Source organism: Bos indicus x Bos taurus, chromosome 15 (assembly GCF_003369695.1).
Source record: "Bos indicus x Bos taurus breed Angus x Brahman F1 hybrid chromosome 15, Bos_hybrid_MaternalHap_v2.0, whole genome shotgun sequence".
NCBI lineage: Eukaryota > Metazoa > Chordata > Mammalia > Artiodactyla > Bovidae > Bos > Bos indicus x Bos taurus.
The window spans coordinates 18,311,661-18,334,998 of record NC_040090.1 but is presented as its reverse complement, the minus strand read 5'-3'; the positions used below and the strand labels follow the sequence as shown (position 1 = coordinate 18,334,998).

Here is a 23,338-nt window from a genome sequence, read left to right as displayed (position 1 = left end):
CAAAACTATCAAAACACAAACAGTTGTTCGTAGTGTTAATACGTTATAAATCAGAACCCAGGGGTCCCCTTGACATCTGGGAGAGCTGGGGCTGGTCATGCAAGATGTTTTTTTTTTTTTTTTAATCTTCCTGTGGGAGAAGGAAAAAGATTGACATTTACTGAACACTTGTTATGAACCAAACTCAATGCTGATGCTTTCCCGTGAGTTTATTATCTAAGTCCCATAAACCTCTCTTTGAGGTTTGCAGCAAATATCCATTCAGTAAAATGAATGACTGCATTTCCTCAGAGCCATTTTATAGGCTGAGAAACTGAGACTCATAAAGATGAAGTAACTTGCCCAAGAAGTCTCTGCTCTCATGTGGTGGGGCTGGAATTCCATCTTCTTCTAATACCACACCAACGTTCCCACTCAGTCTTATGGGGCCCATCCTATCCTCCCCATCTCCAGAACCGGAGGCCTTAAAGCTTCAAGGCGTCTCCTTTTCCTGAGAATCTGGGTTTTTCTGGCTCCTTGAAAATGAATGGTCTTGAAACAATTTAGTACTACTGAGAGTCATCTTTGGGAAAACAGGTGGAGCGAACCTCCCTCTTCGCTCTCTGCACTGGCAGCGGGACCTGCGAGACCACCAGAGATCAGGGAGTCAATCAAGAGTGGGCGTCTCGACTTCCAGGGGTGCAGGTGGGATCTGCTCAAAAGCATCTCACTGGAGGATTGTCTCACAACTGAAGAATGGTCTGAGTTGGCCCGCGGTGCTGAAATTTGCTACAGGGAGCACTGGGGCTGTTTGTAATAAGTTAGGAGCAGTCTCTCTAAGGGAATCCGCGATCCTGCTGTGCTTCTCTTAATTGAAACCATTCTCTCCCTCTGACTTCAATGGGGCAGGTTCTAGTCTCTGTGGGCCGGAAGGCGTTTAGTTGCTGTAATCGGAGAGCAGGATGCTGGTAACACTCTTGTTTTGTCTATTATTTCTTTTTGTTGGCCGCTCCAGCCTGCTTGACGCAGCCATCACACCACCGCCGCCTTGATTCCAGAGGGAAATACCACAACCCTGCAGGCAAGAGGGAGCCACTCGGGTTTGGAGAACAAGTTTAAAAGAAACATAGACTTGTCCTTCTACAGGCAGAGCATTAGGTTGGCCAAAGGACCTAGAGACTACCAAAACCAACTTCTTCCTGGGGCTGATAAAGAAACTGAAGCCTTACTGATGAGTACTGATGGCTTATTAGTAAGAAGTCACACTCCAGATCCCAGGTCACTGGACTCTAATGTATTTCCCACAAAACTAAAGAAACATCTATTGGGCCACCATACTATGAATCAGACATCGCAGATACAAAGATGAACAAGGAATGGTCCTAATGGAACCCATTTTGATTCTATGGGTTAGTATCACTTGAGGCAGACTTCTTCCAAGAATAGTGTTTTATAAATAGCGTCTGTCTATCCATCTATCCATTCATCTATCTGACGATTTCTTCCTTCCTTTCTGTTTTTCCCTCTTCCTTCTTCCTTTCCTTCCTATCTGTCAATTGCACATTCTGTATAGAGTGGGGACTTGTGTATCCGAGTAATTAAGCTCCTGACTCCTAACTGGGAGTTTTGAGTGGCTGTTACCGATGATACAGTGAATGGCTGGCCAGTTTATCAAGAATTGTCAGAGCATGAGGCTCTTAGCCTTAAATACGCTTTAATCCTTGAGATGACTGTCTAATATTAATCAAATCCCAGCCACCTTACTAAGCATCAGGTACTTTGCCACCTGTTTCGAGCGCACGTCTTCGTTTACACTTAAAAGCACCCATGAGGGAGTTACTGCCTTTTCTTTACTAAGGAAGAAATGAGGCTGAGAGGTTAAGAAAACACGGTGTGCCCAACATTCCACAGGACCCCAAGCTGGGCTTTTGACTCAAGTCTCTCTAATGTGAAAGACTATGAGCTTGGCTGCTGTACCATCTTACAAACACCATGGGGGTGATTGCTCCATCACCTTAGTAACTGTAAACTCCGAGAGGCTGAAGATGCTGGGAGATTCTTGAAAGCCTTCAGGGCTGGTGCGTGGACTTAGCACAGTTGCAGTCTGATGGGCTGCTCTGTCATGCTGATTTGCCTCCTTCAAGTTCAGGCAAAGACCCAGAATGGGTGTCTGCAGCCCACTTCCATCAACTCTGTACCCAGCTTATGGCTGAAGTGGACACCGAAGCGGGCTCATTCAGTTGCCGTGGCCTTTGCCTTCCAAGTCTCCCATGTTTATCCTAAGCCCGCATTCTAGGGACATCTCGTCATGGACCCTGGAAGGCAAAGATGAATTCCAAATATGATTTAATCTCTCTGTTTGTGTGTAGGTATTTTCTTTTGTCAGGTATCTGATCTCACCAAGAGCCCCATAATAAATAAGGAAAATATACCCAACAGCTTCATAAAAGAGTGGGCCTCAGACCACACAGACTGCCAGAAGAGGCAGCCTGTTTATCTTTTATTTTTGTGTAGTACTATCACCACCCCACACTGCCTTATTTATATTCTCAGCATTTCCCTGTATGACTGTCTTGTTTCCCCACGCTAGTGCGTAAGCTCTTTTAGGGCAGGGACCTTGTCTGTCCTCAGCTGCCAGGGTCGTATCTTCTAGAAGGGGCTTTGAATGTATGCCTTGCACCATGCCCTAGGGAGACCAATAGTGAGCTGAGAGGCACAGATTTCATAGGAAGAGTTCTTGTCATCCTCATCCTAGAGCTTCTAGGATGCCCCTCAGATGTCCATGGTGAAAAGAGTTTAGGCCTTCACCCAGGTGTGGTCTCTTTCCGTGTCCAGTGACCATTTATTTGAAGGAAAATCCAGATCTCATTTTCTTTGACAGCTTGGCAGAAGGGTCATTTGTAACCTTCTCTATTTCCAAGCCTCCTGGCTTTTTTGTGTGGCCATGTTCCTTAAGAGCAGGAAGTTATGTTTGGCCCACTCCGGCGACGCATGAAATGGTAAAGATTTTGGTCCAAACTCTGTGGCTTGAGTCGGATTTAAAAGCTTGTCAGGAATGAGTTCTCTGGAGCCTGGCATTTGCAATCTGGCATCTGTGGTTACAGATGAGATTTCAGAGATTGAAAGCTCAGGAAGAGGTGTGAATTACAAGCTCTTAGCTCACAGGGCAATTGGAACTCTACTGATCCTAGAAACCTCCTGGCCCAGATTTTTAAAAATATCCCCATGATCCAGCGTCTCCCTTTGTAGGGTTTGAAAAATTTGTATTAATCTTTTTTTTTTTTTTTTGTAAATTCTTTTTCCCGAACTTTTTTTTGATTGGAGTGTAATTTCTTTACAATGTTGTGTTAGTTTCTGTTGTACAACTAAGTGAATTAGTTACATGTATACATATATTCCCTCCCTCTTGGACTTCCCTCTGCCCTCCCCCTGCCAATCCCAACCATCTAGGTCATCACAGAGCACAGAGCTGAGCTCCTTGTGTTACACAGAAGCTTCCCAACAGCTATCTATTTTACACATGGTAGTGTATATATGCGGAGAAGGCAATGGCAGCCCACTCCAGTACTCTTGCCTGGAAAATCCCATGGATGGAGGAGCCTGGTGGGCTGCCATCTCTGGGGTCACACAGAGTCAGACACGACTGAAGCGACTTAGCAGCAGCAGCAGCCGTGTATATATGTCGATTCTAATCTCTCAGTTCATCCTTTTCTTCCCTTCTCTGTGTCCATATATCCGTTCTGTATGTCTGCGTCTCTATTCCTGCCTTGCAAATAGGTTCATTGGTACCATTTCTTTCTAGATTCCACATACATGTATTAATATATGATATTTGTTTTTATCTTTCTGACTTACTTCACTCTATATGACAGATTCCAGGTCCATCCACATCTCTACAAAGGACTCAATTTTGTTCCTTTTTATGGCTGAGTAATATTCCAAAAGCATCTGGAGAATGAATAATGGTCAGGTTCTTGAACTGCAAAGGAGACTGTGATTCACATGGGTGTGTACACACCGCTCTTCACTTTAGCATCTGATAGAGGGAGAGAGAGAGAAACATAATCTATGAGAAGAGAGAATGACTGAGTCACAAAAACACGACCTGATGATTTCCAAGCCCTCCTAATTCAAAATCGGTGGAAATCTAGAATTCTCCTTGGTCACTTTGATACTTGTTGTTATAAATACATGCTTTTGTTGCTGCATCAGTTCACTACCGTTGTTTGAAGAGAAAAGGGGCGACCTAAAGGCCTGGTTCTTGTTCTATCTCAATCCATGTAAAGGTGCCAGGCTGCCTGACCCCTTAACAGTGCAAACTTGGACAAATTATTTTCTTCTTTTTGGATATCATAAGAGTCTGTATTCCAAGTACCAAAATTCAAAAATAAGAAAAACAGGTAAAATGTCAACAATTAAATATTAAAGTGCCAATTAATTAAATGTTTAATTTGACATAATTAACTTATAGAGGCAACTTACATTTAATTATACAAATAAATGAATAGGAAAAGAACAAGTTTCTTAACCTCTCTAAACTGTAGTTTTCGTATCTGTAATAAGGTCTGATCAATAATAGTCCTTATATCATACATTTGTTGTGGGAATTAAATGAGACAATCAGTGTGAAGCACTTAGCACACAGTAGGTGCTCCATTCTTGGTAATATGGCAGAGAAGCCCAGCCAGAGGTCCAGCAGTAGGACCTGTCCCAACCACACCCAACAGGGTCCTTGCATTTCCAGCCCCCAGTGTGAGAGTCTTTGTGCCCCAAGCAGAGGCATGTGGCTTTGGTGAACATCTGAACTAACTCATGTCAGAGACCAGGGATAATTCCAGCCTTTGACTTGTGACCATGCCACTTTCACAGTCGAATGTTGAGTCAGTTGTGCTCTGAACCTCACTTGTTTCATCTGCAAAAACGGAGTTGATGATTTGACCTCTCAAAGCTGCTCTGAGGATCCCATGGTAGGACATTGTTACCACACCTAGATTAATGTCTGACACTGAAAAGCAGCTCCATGGATTCCAGAATCTTCTCTTCATCCCTTGAAAGGATGCTGGAAGAGATAGCGTCAAGGAATTCCAATCCAAGTTGGAGATACCCCAGACTGGGCAGTCCTGCTGGGCTCTGTGGGAATTGGTGCTGGCCTTCTGTTCCCCTCAGCCTGGATGGCTCTACCTTGGAGGGCAGCAGCTTCACCTCAGTTTCTGGATCTGGCAATCCTCTCGAGTCCTTTGCTGATCAGCTCCCATCACTGTAGATTAGGTTTGGAAAGGCAGACTTAGCTATCTTCTCTCCACAGGGTGAACCAGGACCAACCTTTAAGGAGAACTTTACATTGCAAGGCATTTTTATTCTTGAGACTGATGAGAGCATTTTTTTTTTTTAATTACTAAGCTTGGATCACTTGTAAAGCATTTTATACAATGCGTTTCATTTGGGCTGCAGCCTTCAAGCTTCAGAGCCTTGTACTAATGACTTAGCACTCTGACCTTCTGCTTTCACAGCTGTCATAGGGGGTGACTATCCGTCTTAGTATGCCTTGGAGCCCCCGGCACATAGCACGCCTTGCCAAGCAGTGGTTATCATTGCTATTATGGGCCCCTACTGCAGTGGTTTCCTGAGTGTTCCATGCAGCTTCTTAAAGCATTGTGGAGGGTATCAGGACCTTGGTGGTGTGGGGTGGGGGCTGGGCAAGAACGAGCCGCTGTTGGATCCAGGGTCTTGGGTCTGCCCCTTCATCCTCACTCCAGCTCCCACGGAAGCAGCTCTGCTTTCCTCCATTCTTAAATATTGTGGTTCTACCTAAGACATCATTGGGAGGAGAAGGGAAGGTAAAGTATGAAAACCACCACCCTTCTGTCTGAATGCTGCCACCTTCCCCCTTTGCTGGCTGACACCCAAGATGGAAAGGGCAGAACCACGGATAATCGGGAAAATCAGAATACCTCGAAAATCAGTTGAGGTCTGGATTTTATTCAGATTCTGTAAGACTTAGGAGTCTCTGAATCTCTTGCTCCTTAGTTTCTTCATCTGTAAAATGGGGCCATAGTACCTACCTGATAGGCCTCACAGGGCTGCTTTTGGATGTAGAAATGCTTTGTAATTGGAGCTGGAAAGACCCCGCCATAGTGATATTACTGACACCTGCTTGTGCTTTGATCCACCTGTTCTGCTGGGGTTGGAGCCTATATGCATCTTAATCAATATTCAATTTTTAAAAAGTGTTCAGATGTTCATATCATCCCAGGTGTGCATCTGGCTCCTCCCTGCTTTATCCTACCACCTAGATAGGTGATATAACCTTAACTAGCTCCCCACGCCACCAAAGTATATATAGGCATGAAACAAAGTAGAACCTCTTTTTTTTTTTCTACTTGCAACAGGAAAAACCCCATGTGGGCTCCCGAGATACTTTCTCATTTGTTTTTAACCACATCCTGGGTTTGTGTTAGTCAGCCTGTTAAACAGATATGATCCAAAAAAGAAGAAAACAGAAGAAAATAAAGGTCTTAGGTCCAGAGCTGAGCATTTCTGGTCGCCATGGCAACGTAGGGGTACACGCTGTGGTTTCTCTCCCTCAGCTGTCTTCCCGGAGACTCGTTCATCAAAACCACTGAGCCTCACAGAACTGGGTACCAAGGTGACAGTTCTGGGACACACTCTCCTTGGCCAGAAAGACTGTTGGATCCAGGATCAGGAGTGGGGGCCTAAGCAGACCTTCCCACCCTCTCCTCTCCCCCAGTTCCCATCCTTCCACCAGGAGGCAGGGGTGGGGGCTCTTTCTTTAGACTCTGTACAAACAAGCTAAGAGCTTCATGGGGTTGGTCCTTTGGAGGCCTGGACTGAAGGGTCAGGGTAGTGGCTGAGAGCCCTTGGACTCTCCTCTGACAGAGCGGATGTGATAGGTCCTTGTTGGTTCAGTGTTGGCTGCCATGACAGGCTCCTTGGACAAGAGGCTGAGAGGCCAGGGGATAGAGTCAGGTGCCAAGAAATTGGGGTGCATTTCCCTTCTGAGAGCCAAGAGATGAATAGCTCAGTTGAAAGCCACCCAGGACACATTCTGGAGGAAATTCTCTGGGGATGATGGTGTATGAGTATTTTCTCTGCTCATTAAATCCTCACCCACCTCCAGGGCAATTCCGGGAGAGACTGAGTCACTCAAGACTCATGGTCTGCCCGGGGCAGCCAAAGGCGATTCGGCCACTGAGCGTGATTTTGGCCTGGTTCAGAAGGGGATGCTGAACAATAGACCCTTTCATCAGGCGCCCATCACATGGGCATCAGGGGATGGGGGCGAGAGATGTGGGGCAGCAGGAATGCTGCCAGCCTTCTGGACTGGCAGACCTGGGTGGCAGCAGGGGCTGTAATTGCCAGGAAGACTCCTAGATGGAAACTTCTGGGCTTTGAAGACATTAAACAATCACAGTGAAGAACAGAATGGTTTCTTCGTGTCCCATTGACACTGTGGACTGTGGCCTTTATTGGAACGGCTTGCTCAGGCCTCTTACAAAAGCAAGTTCAGTAGTCAGAGCACTGGACAGGCGATCCAGAATCTAGCAATTATGGACCCCGGAGGGCCTGCTTCTCTCACAACTGGCTAGGGGGGCCATGCTCAGTCATTGTGGATTTTTGTTTCCTCTTGTGTCTCATGAGAATGTGGTTAGCTGCTCCCTATTATCTCGCCTGGCTTTAAACACAGGTGATCCAATTAGCAATAAAGCTTTTTTTTTTTTTTTTAATTGACCTTTTCTCTTCTAGTTCTGATCAGAATCAGTTCGACTAGATTTGTGAGTTGCATAACCTTTTCCAGACGTGAGCTCAGCAAATCAGAAGATAGAAAGAGGATCCTGGCTAACTCATGATAAATAGTATAAAGGTGAAAATGTGGAGAACCCACAGGTGCTTTTGACTTGCATGTGATTGACTCCAGGAGTTTGATGGAGTGAATGGAGTGTCATGCCCCAGCTGGAATGGCCTGGTCTGTTGAAATTTGTAGGCTGGTCATCAGATATGTCAAAATGTCACAGGGACAGCCTGTGGTCTGGCATCCCAGTCCTCGGCCAACCTGTCTTCATTCTGCCCTGCCTGACCTGCGCCAGAGTCCTCAGACTGTAAAGGGCAGAAGAGGCCTGAGGCTGCAGCTGGGGTTGGAGTCTTTGATCTTCAAGGGGATGACGGGAAGAGGACAAGTAGGGTGAGAAAGAGGAAGCCAGCCTTCTGTTGGGGAAAGTCAGCAAACACAGGGACCTCCTTGGCATCTTTGCCTCGGGGAGAGGGTGTAAGTTCCATTAGTGCAGGTTTTCCCACTGACATCTTCCCAAGCTCTTAGGAGAAGGGCCCTACCCTTTTAAGCTTTTGGTCCAGAATCAAGAGACCTGTGATCTTAAAATAATACTTGAGCTTACTAGCTCAGATTCCTCTCTGCAGAGCCCTCTTTTACTTCTCACCTCTCTGCACCTTAAAAACCACGTGAAGAAGAAGTAGATTTCCTGTAGCTTAGCATCTGTCTTAGCATCATGCATGAGGTGCCACTTAACACTGCAGTGTGATCAGCCAGACTGCCCAGTCGGAAATCTATTCTGCTGGCTCCTGGCTCAGGTCATTCCTGTCTTCTCAAAGAATCAGTTACCTTCTGTGTCAAATGGGGATAATAAAAGTGCCTGCCATATACCACCCTGCTGTGAGAATTAAGTGAATTTTTAGATGTAAAATATTAAAAACCTCATATGGGTCCAATTAGGTGCTGGATGAATGTTTGCAGTTATTATCATGGCCCTGGAAAGTGCACGAGTCACTCAGTCGCATGACCTGGCCTTCTCCCAGTCTTCAAGAAGACCAGCTTCCCCAGGCTCACAGCCTACTCTGGTGGGACCAAATCAGGAAAAAAAAATCTCATTCTGCCTTAATGCTGCCTCACCCTTAATGAGGAGATGACGGAAGGGGCCAGGCCCATCTAGGTGGCGCCTGTTGGAAAACACACTAATTCGTTTGGGGCCATCTGGAGAAGTCTGGCTCGGAGAACTGAGTCTCTGGGCACAGCATGACTGCAGATGGTCTCCCGGGGTCTGCACGTGGGGTGCTCCGTGTGTGTGCTCGAGAGGTCTCAGAAGATCTGGCCTCAGAAGGGGCCCTATGACAGGATGCAGAAAGGCCTTGCTCATCTTGGAGAGGATGACTGTGAAGTCCAGACAGACAACACTGGTTACAGAGCTGAAAGTTGGTCTCTGCAACATTTGCTTTCGGGGAAAACAGCATAAGTTCTCAGAAGCAAACGCTTCAAGACATTTGAAATACCTCCTGGGGAATTCTCAAGCAGGGCCAGCTGCTGATTCTCTTAGACACGATGCGGGGAGCAGACCTGAGACGTGTTTTGTTTGTACCTCACACAGTCTGTTTGTCCTGGGGGGAGTGGGGAGCATTTCCTTCCCTCCTTCACTTGTTCCACGTGTGCCTACCTCTGTGGTCCTGCACAGGGTCCTGGGGAGAGACCCTGGGGAGAGATGCAGTCACTGCTCTCAGGAAGCCCACAAGGAAGTTCCAGAATTTTAGAATCCTGGAATTTCTAATTAATGAAGAAACCTTAAAGGAAGATCCCCTGGAAGAGGGCATGGCAACCCACTCCAGTATTTTTGCCTGGAGAATCCCATGGAAAGAGAAGCTTGGTGGGCTATAGTCCATGGAGTTGTAAAGTCACAACTGAGTGACTAACACTTTCACTTGAAAGATAATAATTTCTTACAATTCTTTACCTGTTTCTGTCATAGACATCTTTGAGAAGCTAATGGAAACCCAGCGAAACACCTATACACGTGTACACGCTTGCAACATAGATACGTACATACACACAGAATCTTGCATATAAGTAATTTCACAGGTTTATAGACCCCTGAAAACCCGCTCGTGAAAACTTCTTGTCCCTCAGCCCTACTGGTCAGCTGTGTGACATCCCCTCCCCCACGCTACTCACCTCCTAGGAAAGTCTGGAGATCCTCAGACAATGGCGAGTTGGGTAAAGATTACACAGTGTGGTACTCTCAGAAGAGGCTGCGATTTTCTTCTACTTGTGAAGCGACTGGAGCAAACCAAGAAGCTACTCATCTCAGGCCTTAGGCAAGATTTTGAAATGTGCTGGGGTGATTTTACCAGAAAGATCTATTTTTCTTGATGTGAGTCTTAGTGAAAAATATAGGCAAGATTAATGGTGGTATGGGTCAGCTTTGGTTTATCCAAAAACAAATTTACCTAGAACCCCGCGGAATTGGTGGCATAGCACAGGAGTTGGAACCCTGACTCCCCCACTTGGGTGACTTTGGACACATTATTTAATTTGTTTGTGCCTCAGTTTCTTTCTCTCTAAAATGGGCTTGGCAGTAGTGCCTATTCCATAGCACTTTTGTGAGAATTAATTTAGCTGAAGTAGATCACCCACCTAATGAGTATAAAACACCCATTGGCTCTAATTAAGTGCCAGACATCATACAGAGTGTTTGACATGCTTTGTCTCATTTCACAGTCCCACAAACCCCTATTGCACTGTCATCCCATCAAGGAAAAGGCTGAGTGTCAGAGAGGTTAAGGAACTATCTATCTGTGTAACCCAGAGCTAGTAGCAATGTCAGGACTTGAAGCCAGGGTATATCTTGGGTATATCTCCTCTAAGTTGAACTACAAGGCTTCATTGTGAGTTGGTGCCAGAGAGTGGATTACACAGGTCTCTTGGTGAGCACGTTTTTTGTGGTCTTCCCAACAGGCCACTGATAGAGTTCTTCTCACATGGGCAGTGAGATCCCTGGGTGCCAGGCCCATGGCTCCTCTGTCCTCCTGGCAACCGCATCATAACAAACACTCTTCCTCCTTCAGACGCCACCCTGAATCTGAAAGTGGCCTCCAACCATTAGTGTTACCCATCAGATCTCTCAGAGGGAGGAACATGGGATCATTCCTTTATTTCATGATTTATTGGAGACCAGAGGGCCCAGCGGAAAGCATTCTTGATTCATGTCCAGTTGGACAGGCTTATTGGAGAGATGCATTTGGCCATTTACTGTTAGGCCCTTGAGTTACGGCAGCTCCTCGATCACAGAGATCTCTGTTTATCTAGAGCGATGCCCAGATATCTGGGGAGTTCTGCCTCTCTACAGGTGTTGGCAGTGTGGCCATTGCCATGGACACGGGTGGCTGTCCTGTGATTTGTGGTCCATGGCTACTCATGCCTCAGCCTTGCTCTAACTTAAACCTTGGGGATATTTCTGGCTCTACATGGGGGAGGTTGAGAATGCATAAAATGTTTTGTAAATTGGGTTTAGAAGTAGTGGCCTGGTGGTTAGGCCTGTGGTCTCTTGGTGCCCAGACTGGCTGGGTTTGAATCCTGGCTCCATCGTTATGAGTTCTGTGAACCTGGTCATGTTTCTTCCCTTCTCTATGCCTCAGTTTCTGTATCTGGAAAGTGGGGACAATAATATTACCTACCATATAGTGGGGTTTTACGGATAAAACGAGTTAATACTTGTCAAATGTGTAGAAGAGTGTCTAGCCTATACATCGTAAGTGCACAACATGTGTTAACAGCTATTATTGCTGTTAGTATTACTGATACCCTTTGGGGGTAGTAATTTCTGCTTGTGTAAGTGTTAAGGAAGTGTTGGAAAGTCTTCATACATTTTGAAGACTTAACAGATACACAACCCTGAAAGGCTTGGTCCTTTTTAAGGCACGAGGGACCCAGAGGGGAGGAAATGTGAATACTCTTGACCTGAAATGAAGGTTTTGGAACCGTCTTTGGAATTCCCAGATGGCTGAATGCCATCAGGGCTAGGATGGGACCTTTTTTATGTGTGAGACTAAGATGAATATAAGCTGTGGAATCCTTACATTGCATAGAATTTCTTCATTCATCCAGCAGCCTCTTTTCTGAGATCTACTGCACGCCCTGTTTAATCTTCGCGTTTCTAGGAAGGCTGAAGCTAGATTTTATCCATGCTTTCCTGTCTCGGCTGACCATAAGCACACACGACACACACTATTCTCACGCACACGTAGAGACACCCTCACACTTGCATGTGTGTGTTGTCTATCAAGGGATATTGTTTGCTCCTCCTGGAACTCGAGAGATTTAATTCACAAGTATCAATCTGAATGGTTCCTTTCTCATTTGCATATTCTACATGCCAGGTGGCAAACTCAAATTCATGTTAATAACACAGAAACTGCCATTTAGCTCCGAGCCACTGTCCATGCCTCAGACTTTATATTTAACCTGGGAGTGACGGCAGCCACCCGGCCGCGTGCAAACGGCCACGCCCTGCCTCTCCTGGCATCTGCTGAGATCTCTCCTAACAGTCTCGCCTCCAAGAAGCTGATTGGGAGGCTTTGTTTCTCATTTATAAGCTACACACAGAGAGCCTCCGGAAGGACAGTCACTCAGCGCAACAGTTTCTCTTGGCAAAGATTGGCCAACCGAAGCCAAAGCTGAAAATGTCAGTAAAAACAAACAGGATTTCAAAAGCGCCTTGTCCGTTTCCCTCCTCTGTGCTCCTCTAGCCTCATCAGCCAAGCGTTGTGTGAGTGGCTTCCGAAGGACACCATTAGACCAGAAAGGAAATCCCCCAAACACGTTTGCTCCATCTCACCTAGTTCTGACACTTTTTTAAAAGCACCTACATGCTGATGAAACAAAAGAAAACCACTTGATACTGCCTTATGTCTTTTCAAAGCTCCATTTCTTCTTTTACTATGTTCAGAATCGAGAAAGATTGTGGAGAGGTTTCACAGTTCTCTTATCATCTCGGTTTGCTCTTTGTCAGACACTGTTTTCTCGTGGTTGGAAGCTACTTCCTGCTCAGAAAGGAGAGAGCAGTTGTTGTCCTTACAGTTCCATTAACATTGATCCTCTTTGTCATTAGGTCACAGTTTTTAGGCGTATCCCTCCAGAGTGAAGACTTGCTCTAATGATATGAAAGGATTCCTGAGCACACGGGAGTAAGTGGATCAGAGTGTGGCTTTTGGTGTTAAACAGACCTGAGATGGAATTCCAGCTCTGCCACTTAATTGCTGGGTGACTCTGGGAAGTCATTTCATTTTTCTCAGCTCCAGTTTCTTCACCTATGAATAATATGTATATAACTTACCTATAAGTCACCTCTCAGGGTTCTTGAAAGATGATGCCACACAGAACCCCAAAGAAACTGGGTACCCAGGGACACTGCAATCACAGGCATCCCCACCCTGGCTATCAGCTCGGAAACATATTGCTGAAACAGAACAGCTGGGATTCAGGAAGGCAGCTACAGGCTCTTGAAAGCAATCCTCACTTCCTTGGGCAGCTCACTTTTCCGAGCCTCAGTTTTCTCAATGATGTGTTCAGTCGCTCAGTCGTGTCTCTCTGTGGTCCCATGGACTGTAGCCAGCCAGGCTCCTCTGTCCATGGTATTCCCCAGGCAAGAATACTGGAGTGGGTTGCCGTTTCCTCCTCCAGGAGATCTTCCCAACCTAACGATCGAACTCAGGTCTCTTGTCTCCTGCATTGGCAGGTTCTTTATCACTGGCGCCACCTGGACAGAATGTACAAGTGATGCTACTTTCCTGCATCTTATCTCAGATTTAAGCATGAGGCAGCGATGCATTGACATGCTGCAGCGAAGGTGGAAGGCTCTGGCCAGTAGGGAAGATTATCTGGCTTTGCAATGAGGCTGCTCTAAAACAAAGTTCTTACCCTTTCCAAATTATGGATGCAGAACAATCTAACTGTTCCTTTTCATCCCACAGATCTGAATATAACCTGCCGATATGCAGGTGTATTCCACGTGGAGAAGAATGGTCGCTATAGCATCTCTAAGACTGAGGCTGCCGACCTCTGCAAGGCCTTTAATAGCACGCTGCCCACCATGGCCCAGATGGAGGCGGCCCGGAACATAGGGTTTGAGACCTGCAGGTAAGGGACCAGCACCCGCCTAGGCCCCAACTAAGCCCACTGCGGAAGGCAAGCTGCCTGGGTCCAGGGGGCGGGGCTTAGACCCGGAAGCGTCCTCTCTGACAGCTGAATGGCTGGTTGCCTGAAGAGTCGGCCCCACCCATGAATTTCGGCAAGTCAATCTGGAACCAGTATGATTACTAAAATTTAAGGCCAGCTAAAGACACCTTTGTGAGTCACAGCGGGGTTTCCCAGGGGAGGCTTTAAAGGTCGTAGGTTGGAATCCGCTTGCTTGAAGCTCCTGTCAACAGCGCGTTCTCTGGGCTTTGAAGAAGCCGGCAATATCATTGTCAGAACCACAAGAAATTGAAAAACCAAATAACAGTGTTTAAGATAAGTACGTGCCTGGTGGAGCCTTGACCCTGTAGACTCGGCTGAAGCAGGTTTTTCAAACTATTTTTCTCTCTTTTGATTTTGTTTCTTCTGTGTTGCTCTGATTTGAGAGAAATGGGCATGAAAATTATTAAGATGTATATTATTACAAGTGATTGCAAAGCAGTGAGAGGGGTTAAGGGAGGCCTCCTGAGCTCCTCCTCCTGGACCTCGCAGTGCTCAGGGAGCAGTCCTCAGGTCCTTCTGCTCCAGGATGTTCACAGCAGGCTCGCCTGTGTGTGCACACTCAGCTGCTTAGTCGTGTCTGACTCTTTGCGACCCCATGGACTGTAGGCTGCCAGGCTGCTCTGTTCATGGAATTTTCCAGGCAAGAGTACTGGAGTGGGTAGCCATTTCCTACCCCAGGGGATTTTCTCAGACAGGGATTGTACCTGCATCTCTTGCATCTCCTGCGTTGGCAGGTGGACTCTTCACCACTGAGCCACTTGGGCAACCCTCACAGCAGGCATGGCCCTTATTTTCTGAATTTTTTTAATGGCCCTGTGGTAAGTGATGCGCATTAAGAGTGAGCAGTGGTGACCGCTGTGGTGAGGTGTTTGGGTTTGGTTTGTCTTCATGTGAAGAACCCTAGGAAATCTGGACAACTGCCGTCCGAAGTTTCCGCCCTATCCTGCAGCCGCCCCTCTGCACTTCTGCAACGTGACGTTAGGTGACATGGTTCTTTTCTCATTAACACGCTCACATACAAACACAGGCTGCTTTTTAAAAAGTCAAGCTGCAGAACTCTTTTTGGAAACCATTCAATGTAAGTTAAGTGCATCTATCCCCTGTCCTTGGGTAAGGCACCTGTAGTCTGGGTAGGAACTGAGACTCAGGCTGACGTGGAAAATGAAGCATCTTTTCAGTTTTTCTAATATGGTGACCCCTAGCCACGCTTGGCTAGTGACATCTAATTAAAATTAAATAAAATCAAAACTTTGGCCCTTGGTGGCACTATGTTTCAAGTGCCTAATTAGCCACAAATGCCTGGCAGCTACTTTATCAGACAACTGAGATTATAGAATGTTTCTATTTCACAGAAAGTTCTGTTGAGCACCTTTTTTCTGAAGCGAAGAGCAGATGTGTGCAGATATCTGCATGTGTTCCAGCAGGGTCTGCTGCTAAGTCACTTCAGTTGTGTCCTACTCTGTGCAACCCCATAGATGGCAGCCCACCAAGGCTCCCCTGTCCCTGGGATTCTCCAGGCAAGAACTCTGGAGTGGGTTGCCATTTCCTTCTCCAATGCATGAAAGTGAAAAGTGAAAGTGAAGTCCCTCAGTCATGTCCGACCCTCAGACCCCATGGACTGCAGCCTACCAGGCTCCTCCATCCATGGGATTTTCCAGGCAAGATTACTGGAGTGGGGTGCCATTGCCTTCTCCGCAGCAGGGTCTGGGAGAATATAAAAGGAGCAGATAGCTCAGGTAGCTTCTGAACTTGAGGTGTAGGCTGCAGTGCAGGAAAGTTAATTAGCAGGTCCATTTATTCTATTCCTAAGGCTAATTATTTAAATATGGCCCTGACTAGGCTAGTGGCCTAAGAAAGTAGATTTCATAAGCTGAATTTTGATTGTGAAATGCAGGCAAGGCAAACTTATGAAATACGGAAATGTTCTTATATGCTGAGAACAAGGGAAGTTCTTACTGTGCCCAGTGGCCAATTGTCCAGCCCTTAGACGCTGGACAAAGGGCTTCTCAGGTGATTCAGTGGTAGAGACTATGCCTGCCAATGCAGGAAACATGAGTTTGATCCCTGGATTGGGAAGATCCCCTAGAGGAAGAAATGGCAACCCACTCCAGTATTCTTGCCTGGACAAGAATGGACAGAGGAGCCTGCAGGCTATAGTCCATGGATTGCAAAGAATTGAACACGACTTATTGACTGAGCACAGCACGGACCCCGGCTCATCCATGTGTATCCCTCTCTTAATCCTCAGACTGCACCAGGAGTTGGTTGTATGACTCCACTTTGCAAAGTAAGCAACTGAGGCTTAGTTCTGCAGCCTATCTGGGCCACATCACTTGCATGGGGAGGAGTCTAGACTCCAGGCCAGCTTCTGAGCCCAGGGCAAGATTTAATGACCCAGCCCTCCTGAAGAACTGAGAGCAAAAGGGAGATGAAAGTCTGCTGCATGGATGGATTTGCTGAGTATTTCTTTTCTTCCTGGGAACAGCAACCTACTCATGTAGTACGTGTGCGTGTCTGCTAAGTCGACTCATGTAGTATACACATGTAAGAATTTTAATATCCCTAACTGATGGACAGGGTGACAGGTAAAACCTACAGTGAACACAACGTGGTAAAAACTTAGCAACAGTTTACAGAGGGGATTGTAACTTCTAGAATGTCGGTGTATACGGACTAGCAGAATGTGATGGGAGTAAAATGGGGAGTGGGCTCGCCAGGAGTTTTACTATTTAAAAAAGGCAAAGAAAAACTGTGCCAAAGAAATCTACCGTTCCACCCATAGCTGGTTCTAAGTGTTGCAAAATGTATTTCCATAATTTCACTCAGGTAGCTATGAATCAGATACCTGCCTTAGGACAGGTGGGAGAGTCTCACAGGTGATGGGAAAACCTTAGCAGCTACTCTCTTCAGTCTGCCCCACCCTGATGAGTTGGGATCCTCAGATACATGGAAACGCATTAATATTTAATTGTGCCCCTCCCCCCACCAAGCTCAGAAGTCTTTGGAGAAACCAGTCCGGCCATGCAGATGAGGAATTAGTCATGTCAGCTTTTGCAATTTAAACATGATGAGTTCAAGGTGCTTAGAAATTTCAGACTCACAGCCATTTCTGTGGGTCTTGCAGGGCAACGCAGTACATACTGTCGCCTCTGGCAGGAAAGATTGAAGGGATTTGGGCATTGCATTTTCAAAAACCTGCTGGATTTAGTGCTCTCCTTTTCCCTTGCAAATGGTATTTTCTCAGCTCACACCTCATTTTTTGAAGCATTTTAGATTTGAGAGAAATCGTGTGGTAAGTATTCAACCACCACGATGCTAGTCAGAGGCTGGGTACTGTATGTTGTATCTGAAAAGGAGACACGTGTTTCTCCAGCATGCTCCCAGAAACGCCATGATGGGATGGAGGAGTTTAAGCACTTCTCTGACTGTTGCTTCTAGAAAATTCCTGAGCTAATGAGGCTTTGCTATCTACGTAATAATTAGTGGTAAAAGTTGCTCAGTCATGTCTGACTCTTTGCAACCCCATGGACTATACAGTCCATGGAATTCTCCAGGCCAGAATATTGGAGTGGGTAGCCTTTCCCTTCTCCAGGGGAGCTTCCCAACCCAGGGATCGAACCCAGGTCTCCCACATTGCAAGCAAATTCTTTACCAGCTGAGCCACCAGGGAAGCCCAAGAATACTGGAGTGGGTAGCCTATCCCTTCTCCAATAGATCTTCCTAACTCAGGAATTGAACTAGGGTCTCCTGCATTGCAGGTGGATTCTTTACCAACTGAGCTATGAGGGAAGCCCATTAATCATTAGTACTCGCATTTTAATGACTATCAATTTACTTCCACTGGCAGTGGAATCATGCCTGAGATGTTCATGGGACAAGAGGCATTGTATCTGGCATATATTAATAAGGTAGCCCAGTTGGTGAAGAATCTGCCTGCAATGCAGCAGACCCAGGTTCAATTCCTGGGTTGGGAAAATCCCCTGGAGAAGGAAATGGCAACCCACTCCAGTATTTTTGCTTGGAGAATTCCACGGACAGAGGAGCCTGGTGGGTTACAGTCCATGGGATCGCAGAGAATCAGACATGACTGAGCGACTTTTACATGTTTAGAGCAATGAAGTTGGGAATGAGGGAATCGCAGAAAAAGGTGAGACCAGGAAAGAAGAGGAGGATAGATATGGGAAGGATATGGGTTTGCGATTTATGAACTGAGATGAAAAGCCACCTAGTTCCCATCTGAGGGGAGCCAGTAGTTTTCCATATTTTCTGGCAAATAGGAACGTAATGGTGGGCCAGAGTGGATCTCACATGGTAAATACGGGGTCATTTTATCTATGACTTTGGCTTCCCTCTGCTCATTCAAACTAATTGTTGGTCACAGATTTCATTGGCAATGGATCGATTTTTTAAAAAAGGTTTTATAGAGCGCCAAGAAAATCACTTTGTCTCCATCAGCCTTGTTGGCCTCTTCACTGTCCCTCTGCTGCTGTTTTTGGCTTTTTTATAACTCAGTTTTGTATAACTCAGGAAGGAAGTTTTGTACTGCAGAAACGTCCTTGGGTGGGATTTTATGAAGTCCCTAATTACACTGTTGCAGGTGGGTGACCTCTGGTTTTCTTTTGCAGGTACGGGTTCATAGAAGGGCATGTGGTGATTCCCCGGATCCACCCCAATTCCATCTGTGCTGCGAACAACACGGGGGTGTACATCCTCACATCCAACACCTCCCAGTATGACACGTACTGCTTCAATGCCTCAGGTTGGTCCCAAGTGGGTCAGCTTTAAGTCCTGGGTGGCTTTTGGCAGGCCAGCCTTCGGCAGCATGGCTGACAGTCTCAGCTTCAGTGGGGATTCATGCAGCCTCCATTCACATAACAGATGCTTGCTGCATATTTCATCAGTAGTAAAAAAGAGTCCTGTCTCCAGGGTGCTTACCTGCTATGTTGGAGAGGCCAACAGTAAGTAAATACATATGAAACCACTTTAATGAAGTCAGACAGTGACAAGTGTTGTAAAAAAGAAAGCAGAGCAAGGGACTACAGAGTGCTAGGGGCGCTTTTTTTTCTGAGAAGATCATCAGAGAGAGAGCCCATGAGGAGGTGGGTGTGGGAGAGCCCTGATGGGAGCGAGGGAAGGAAGCCACAGCGTGGTGGACAGCAGTGCACAGCCGGGTTCGTGGGAGCATCAGGGCATGTGCTGACAGTGGCAAGGAGACATAAGAGATGCAGGTTCAATCCCTGGGTGGGGAAGATCCCCTGGAGGAGGGCACGGCAACCCACTCCAGTGTTCTTGTCTGGAGAATTCCATGGACAGAGGAGCCTGGTCTGCAAGACTATAGGGTCTGCAGTATATAGGGTCACAAAGAGTCGGACACGACTAAAGCAACTTAGCAGGCACGCACAGGCCAGTTACCACTGAGACTTTTCTCCCTGCCTTTCTTTTTGCCCATAGGGTTGGGCTCATCTTCAGAGAAGGGAGTGAACAGTACTGATGAACCTTCCTCTACTTTGGGGAAGTTAGTTCCATTGAAAAGTTTGAGAAGTCCTGGAGGGTATTGCATGCCAAAGTAGCTGCAGTAAAGCAGTAAAGTTCAAAGCGATGGGTTTAATTTTCTCGTATGCAAATTTACTCAATATGTTAGAGTGCTTTTTATCAATTTTCTATATGTTTTAAAGAAGAGTATTTAGTGATCAGTGACACACATTCAGTATTGTGCTGGGCAGAGTAGAGTGAGAAGGAACCAGAGGCCATTTTTCTTGTCTCCAGAGTTAATCTTGTCGAAGTCATGAGATGAAAAATAAAGGAGCTAGGGAAGAATGTTTATCAAAGGAGAAATACATTTTAAATGTCTTGGATTAGAGTTGGATGATGATGGGGGTATTAAGTGGGTGACAGATCTTGATAACCTTCTGCTCTGTGCCAGGGATCACTTTGGAAAAGATCCTTGAATCCATCTTAGCCTGAGACTGCTCAGCAGGTGGTCAGTGCCCACTGATGTGATCCTCCTTGAAAACTGGCCACAGGGACCAAAGCCAGCCCCATCTTAGCAGATGCCTTCTATAAGCTTAAAATGTCAGCAGTATTTTTTGTAAAACATGGCCTGTGGTTGACAAATGAAAATACGGCAGACCCTGAAAAGGGTTGATGGTGTTTATTGCCTCTTTTCTCAGTGGTCAGGCCCAGCACTGGTGACTTCTGTGTTAATACAAAAAACTGACCGGAATTAGTTCATTTTTGAAGTTTACTTTCAGTAAAATGCCCATTTCTGTTTGGAAAGGAGAAATTTAGGGGAAGATTCTACATTCATCTGTTTATTTATTCACTCATTTATTCAACAAGCATGCACTGGGGACTCAGGAAGCTGTCTGTCCATCTGTCACTGAGTGATTGGCTAGACTGAATAATTAACATCTCTCTTGGCTATTTTGGTGTAGTGGAGGCAAGGTTTATGAGATACAATGTATCAGGAGGCTCACCTCAGAGTCTTTCTAACAAATCCTTCAGTTCAAGGAAACTCCACAGGCTTGATTCTTTCAGCAGTGTGATGCTCATTAAACAGAATGAAAGGCTGTTTAGTGAGGCCCTATATCTGACATGGGAACACGAATGTATTGCACATTTGGGTCACCATCCATCTTAGTATGCCTGCCAGATTTGATATTCTTTATAAAAGTTCAGGTGAATTGGAGCATGAAGGGACTCCATTCCAACAAATGCACTAATCATTTGCAAAACTGCCTTATTGGTTTTGACATCCTGCTTCATTCTCTTGCAACTTTATTCCTGGAAATTTCCAGTGCACTACTGTTACCTGCAATTGTCTTTGAATTTGGGGGAGGTTATTCCATCCTTGACATTCAGATCAGATCAGATCAGTCACTCAGTCGTGTCCGACTCTTTGCGACCCCATGAATCGCAGCACGCCAGGCCTCCCTGTCCATCACCAACTCCCGGAGTTCACAGAGACTCACATCCATCGAGTCAGTGATGCCATTCAGCCATCTCATCCTCTGTCGTCCCCTTCTCCTCTTGCCCCCAGTCCCTCCCAGCATCAGAGTCTTTTCCAATGAGTCACCTCTTCTCATGAGGTGGCCAAAGTACTGGAGTTTCAGCTTTAGCATCATTCCTTCCAAAGAAATCCCAGGGCTGGTCTCCTTCAGAATGGACTGGTTGAAGTCATAATCCAAGGCCTGCTTCTGGTTCTGTGTCACATAACAGATAAATCAGAAACATCTCACAGGTCAGGTCAGTTTCTGGTGGTGTCCCCAAAATAGATCCTATAGATCTACTTTGCAGGATCTCCCAGGTTGGCTGTTTGTCCTGATTTTCAGATGAGAGAATCACTGGGAATTTTTTGAAAACAGTACAAGTCTAAAGAAATACTATTATTGTCTCCCATGACCTTCAGATTCCTCAAAAGCAGACAGAAATGTTCATCTTTTGCTCCTTGTTTATTCTGTGATCCGTCATATGTGCTGAGTTAATGCTTAAAATGAATAAAAGAACTGATAGGTCTAAAACTTCCTTTCATTAATTCTTAGGCATTGTCATTCAGGTTTGATAAGAATGTTTCTTGACTTGTTTGTATTTGCAGACCATTTGTGGGGGGGAGTTAATATCTTAGATATGTTTACCGGAAGAATGGACTATAAGAAAATTATATTGGTGGGGTTTCCCACCCCCCATTCATTCAACAAAGATTTTAGTGCCTCTCTAGCCCCATCACACATAAATGTTCTGGCCAAGAAAGATAAAGTTATTGCTCATCTTGTGGAGTTTCCGTATTTCTATGGAGGTGGCAGGGGGTAGGGGATAGGAGATGTGCTATGCACAGCCATCAAGTAAAATGAACAAGACAATTTCAGCTAGTGGTGAGCCAGAAGAGGACATGAGAGAGAACAACTCTGCAGTGGTGATGGGTGTTGGGGGTGGTGAGGGGCTAGCTTAGATTGGATTATGAGGAATGACCTTTCCAAGGAGGTGACTTCTCTTTGAAGAATCTCTCTTCTGAGAAATCTTTTAATCAGCCCTTACAAGAATGGCTATTTTTAAAACCTGCTTTTCTCTAGTTGAGTGTATAAAGCTGCCAGGTGTTTCCATTATGATGTCAAAGGATAGGCCAGTAAAGGGCATCATGCCCTTTATATGTGGGAAAAGATGCTCCTAGGAACTGGGGAGCAAGCAAACCCTGCTTTATTAGACTTGTGTGTTTGTCCAAGTCATAAATACCCAGTGATTTATGGCAGGACATTTAAAATACTTGTGATAATAGGTTTCTTTGTAATAGCAGTTTGCCTGCCTGCCTCCCTCTGTCCATCCATCCTTCCTTCCATCCATCCATCCGTTCACCCATCCATCCATTTATCCATCCATCCATCCATCCATCTACCAACCATCCATCCATTTCTTTGTCCTCTTCGCCAAGAAGCAGTTCTAGAAAAACTAACCTAAGAAGTCAGTTTTCCATTTCATCAGTTAAAGCACGCGTGCACACACACACACACACACACACACACGAGTATAAAAACTGTAATACACAACTGAATCCAGCCTTCCTGTAACAGCGAAGCTAGCTCAAAGCTCTCTGAGTTTTTAGAGCTTAACCAAGGTCCAGTTACGGAATAGAGCATTTGGGCAGGAATGGAACCGTTGGTTAAAGCATTCTGCAGGCTTCCTACAGTACTCAAGGGATGGCTGGCAGGGGGAAACTGTCAGAGTTTGCTTTCAAAGGGCTTTAGACAGTGCTTTTCAAAGAGCTGCTCGCATAACATCTATGGGTGATCAGGTAGGCCCAACGTACAGTCAGAAATCATTATTCCCAAAGAAGGGAGGAAGTAGAAGATAAATGGAAGGAAGAAGAAAAGGAAGTCAGAAGTGTCTGTGATGATAATAAGCTAAAACAGAAGCCTCAGAAAATATTCTGGGCACCTGGACCAAAGGTGGACAGCCTCAGAAGCTGTACAGTTAGAAGTATTTTATTCAGAGTAGGCACGTAGGGGATTAGTTAAATGCATTAACTAATACATTAATAAAAAGACAAAAGATTGGTTTTTTAAAAAAACATTCCTACCAAGTAAGTTCTATGTGGATTATTATAGTCTTTAGAGTCTTATGCTATTCATGTTGATAAGTATTTGATTGCATTTGTCAGCTATATTTTTCTGTTGTTTCTGCAGATAACATTTTTTGCAGTGTTTCCCCTGTTAATTTTATAATAACAAATTTAAAAAATAACTTCTAATGTATGCCTCAGTAAAGAAAGACCATGTGTATCTTACTACCATTGTATCAACCAGCCTTCTATAATGCTTGGTATAGAGCATA

The 23,338-nt window shown here is 45.5% G+C and overlaps 1 protein-coding gene across 9 annotated transcripts in view; it reads left to right on the top strand.

The window, feature by feature from the left end:
* CD44 (CD44 molecule (Indian blood group)) overlaps positions 1-23,338 on the top strand; it is an 87,853-nt gene that overhangs the window by 21,273 nt on the left and 43,242 nt on the right. For all 9 annotated transcript variants that reach the window (XM_027562676.1, XM_027562669.1, XM_027562670.1 and 6 more), the window contains exons 2-3: positions 13,750-13,915; positions 18,640-18,773. In XM_027562676.1, the coding sequence (XP_027418477.1) occupies positions 13,750-13,915; positions 18,640-18,773 (300 nt within the window). The remainder of the gene's footprint in view (positions 1-13,749; positions 13,916-18,639; positions 18,774-23,338) is intronic.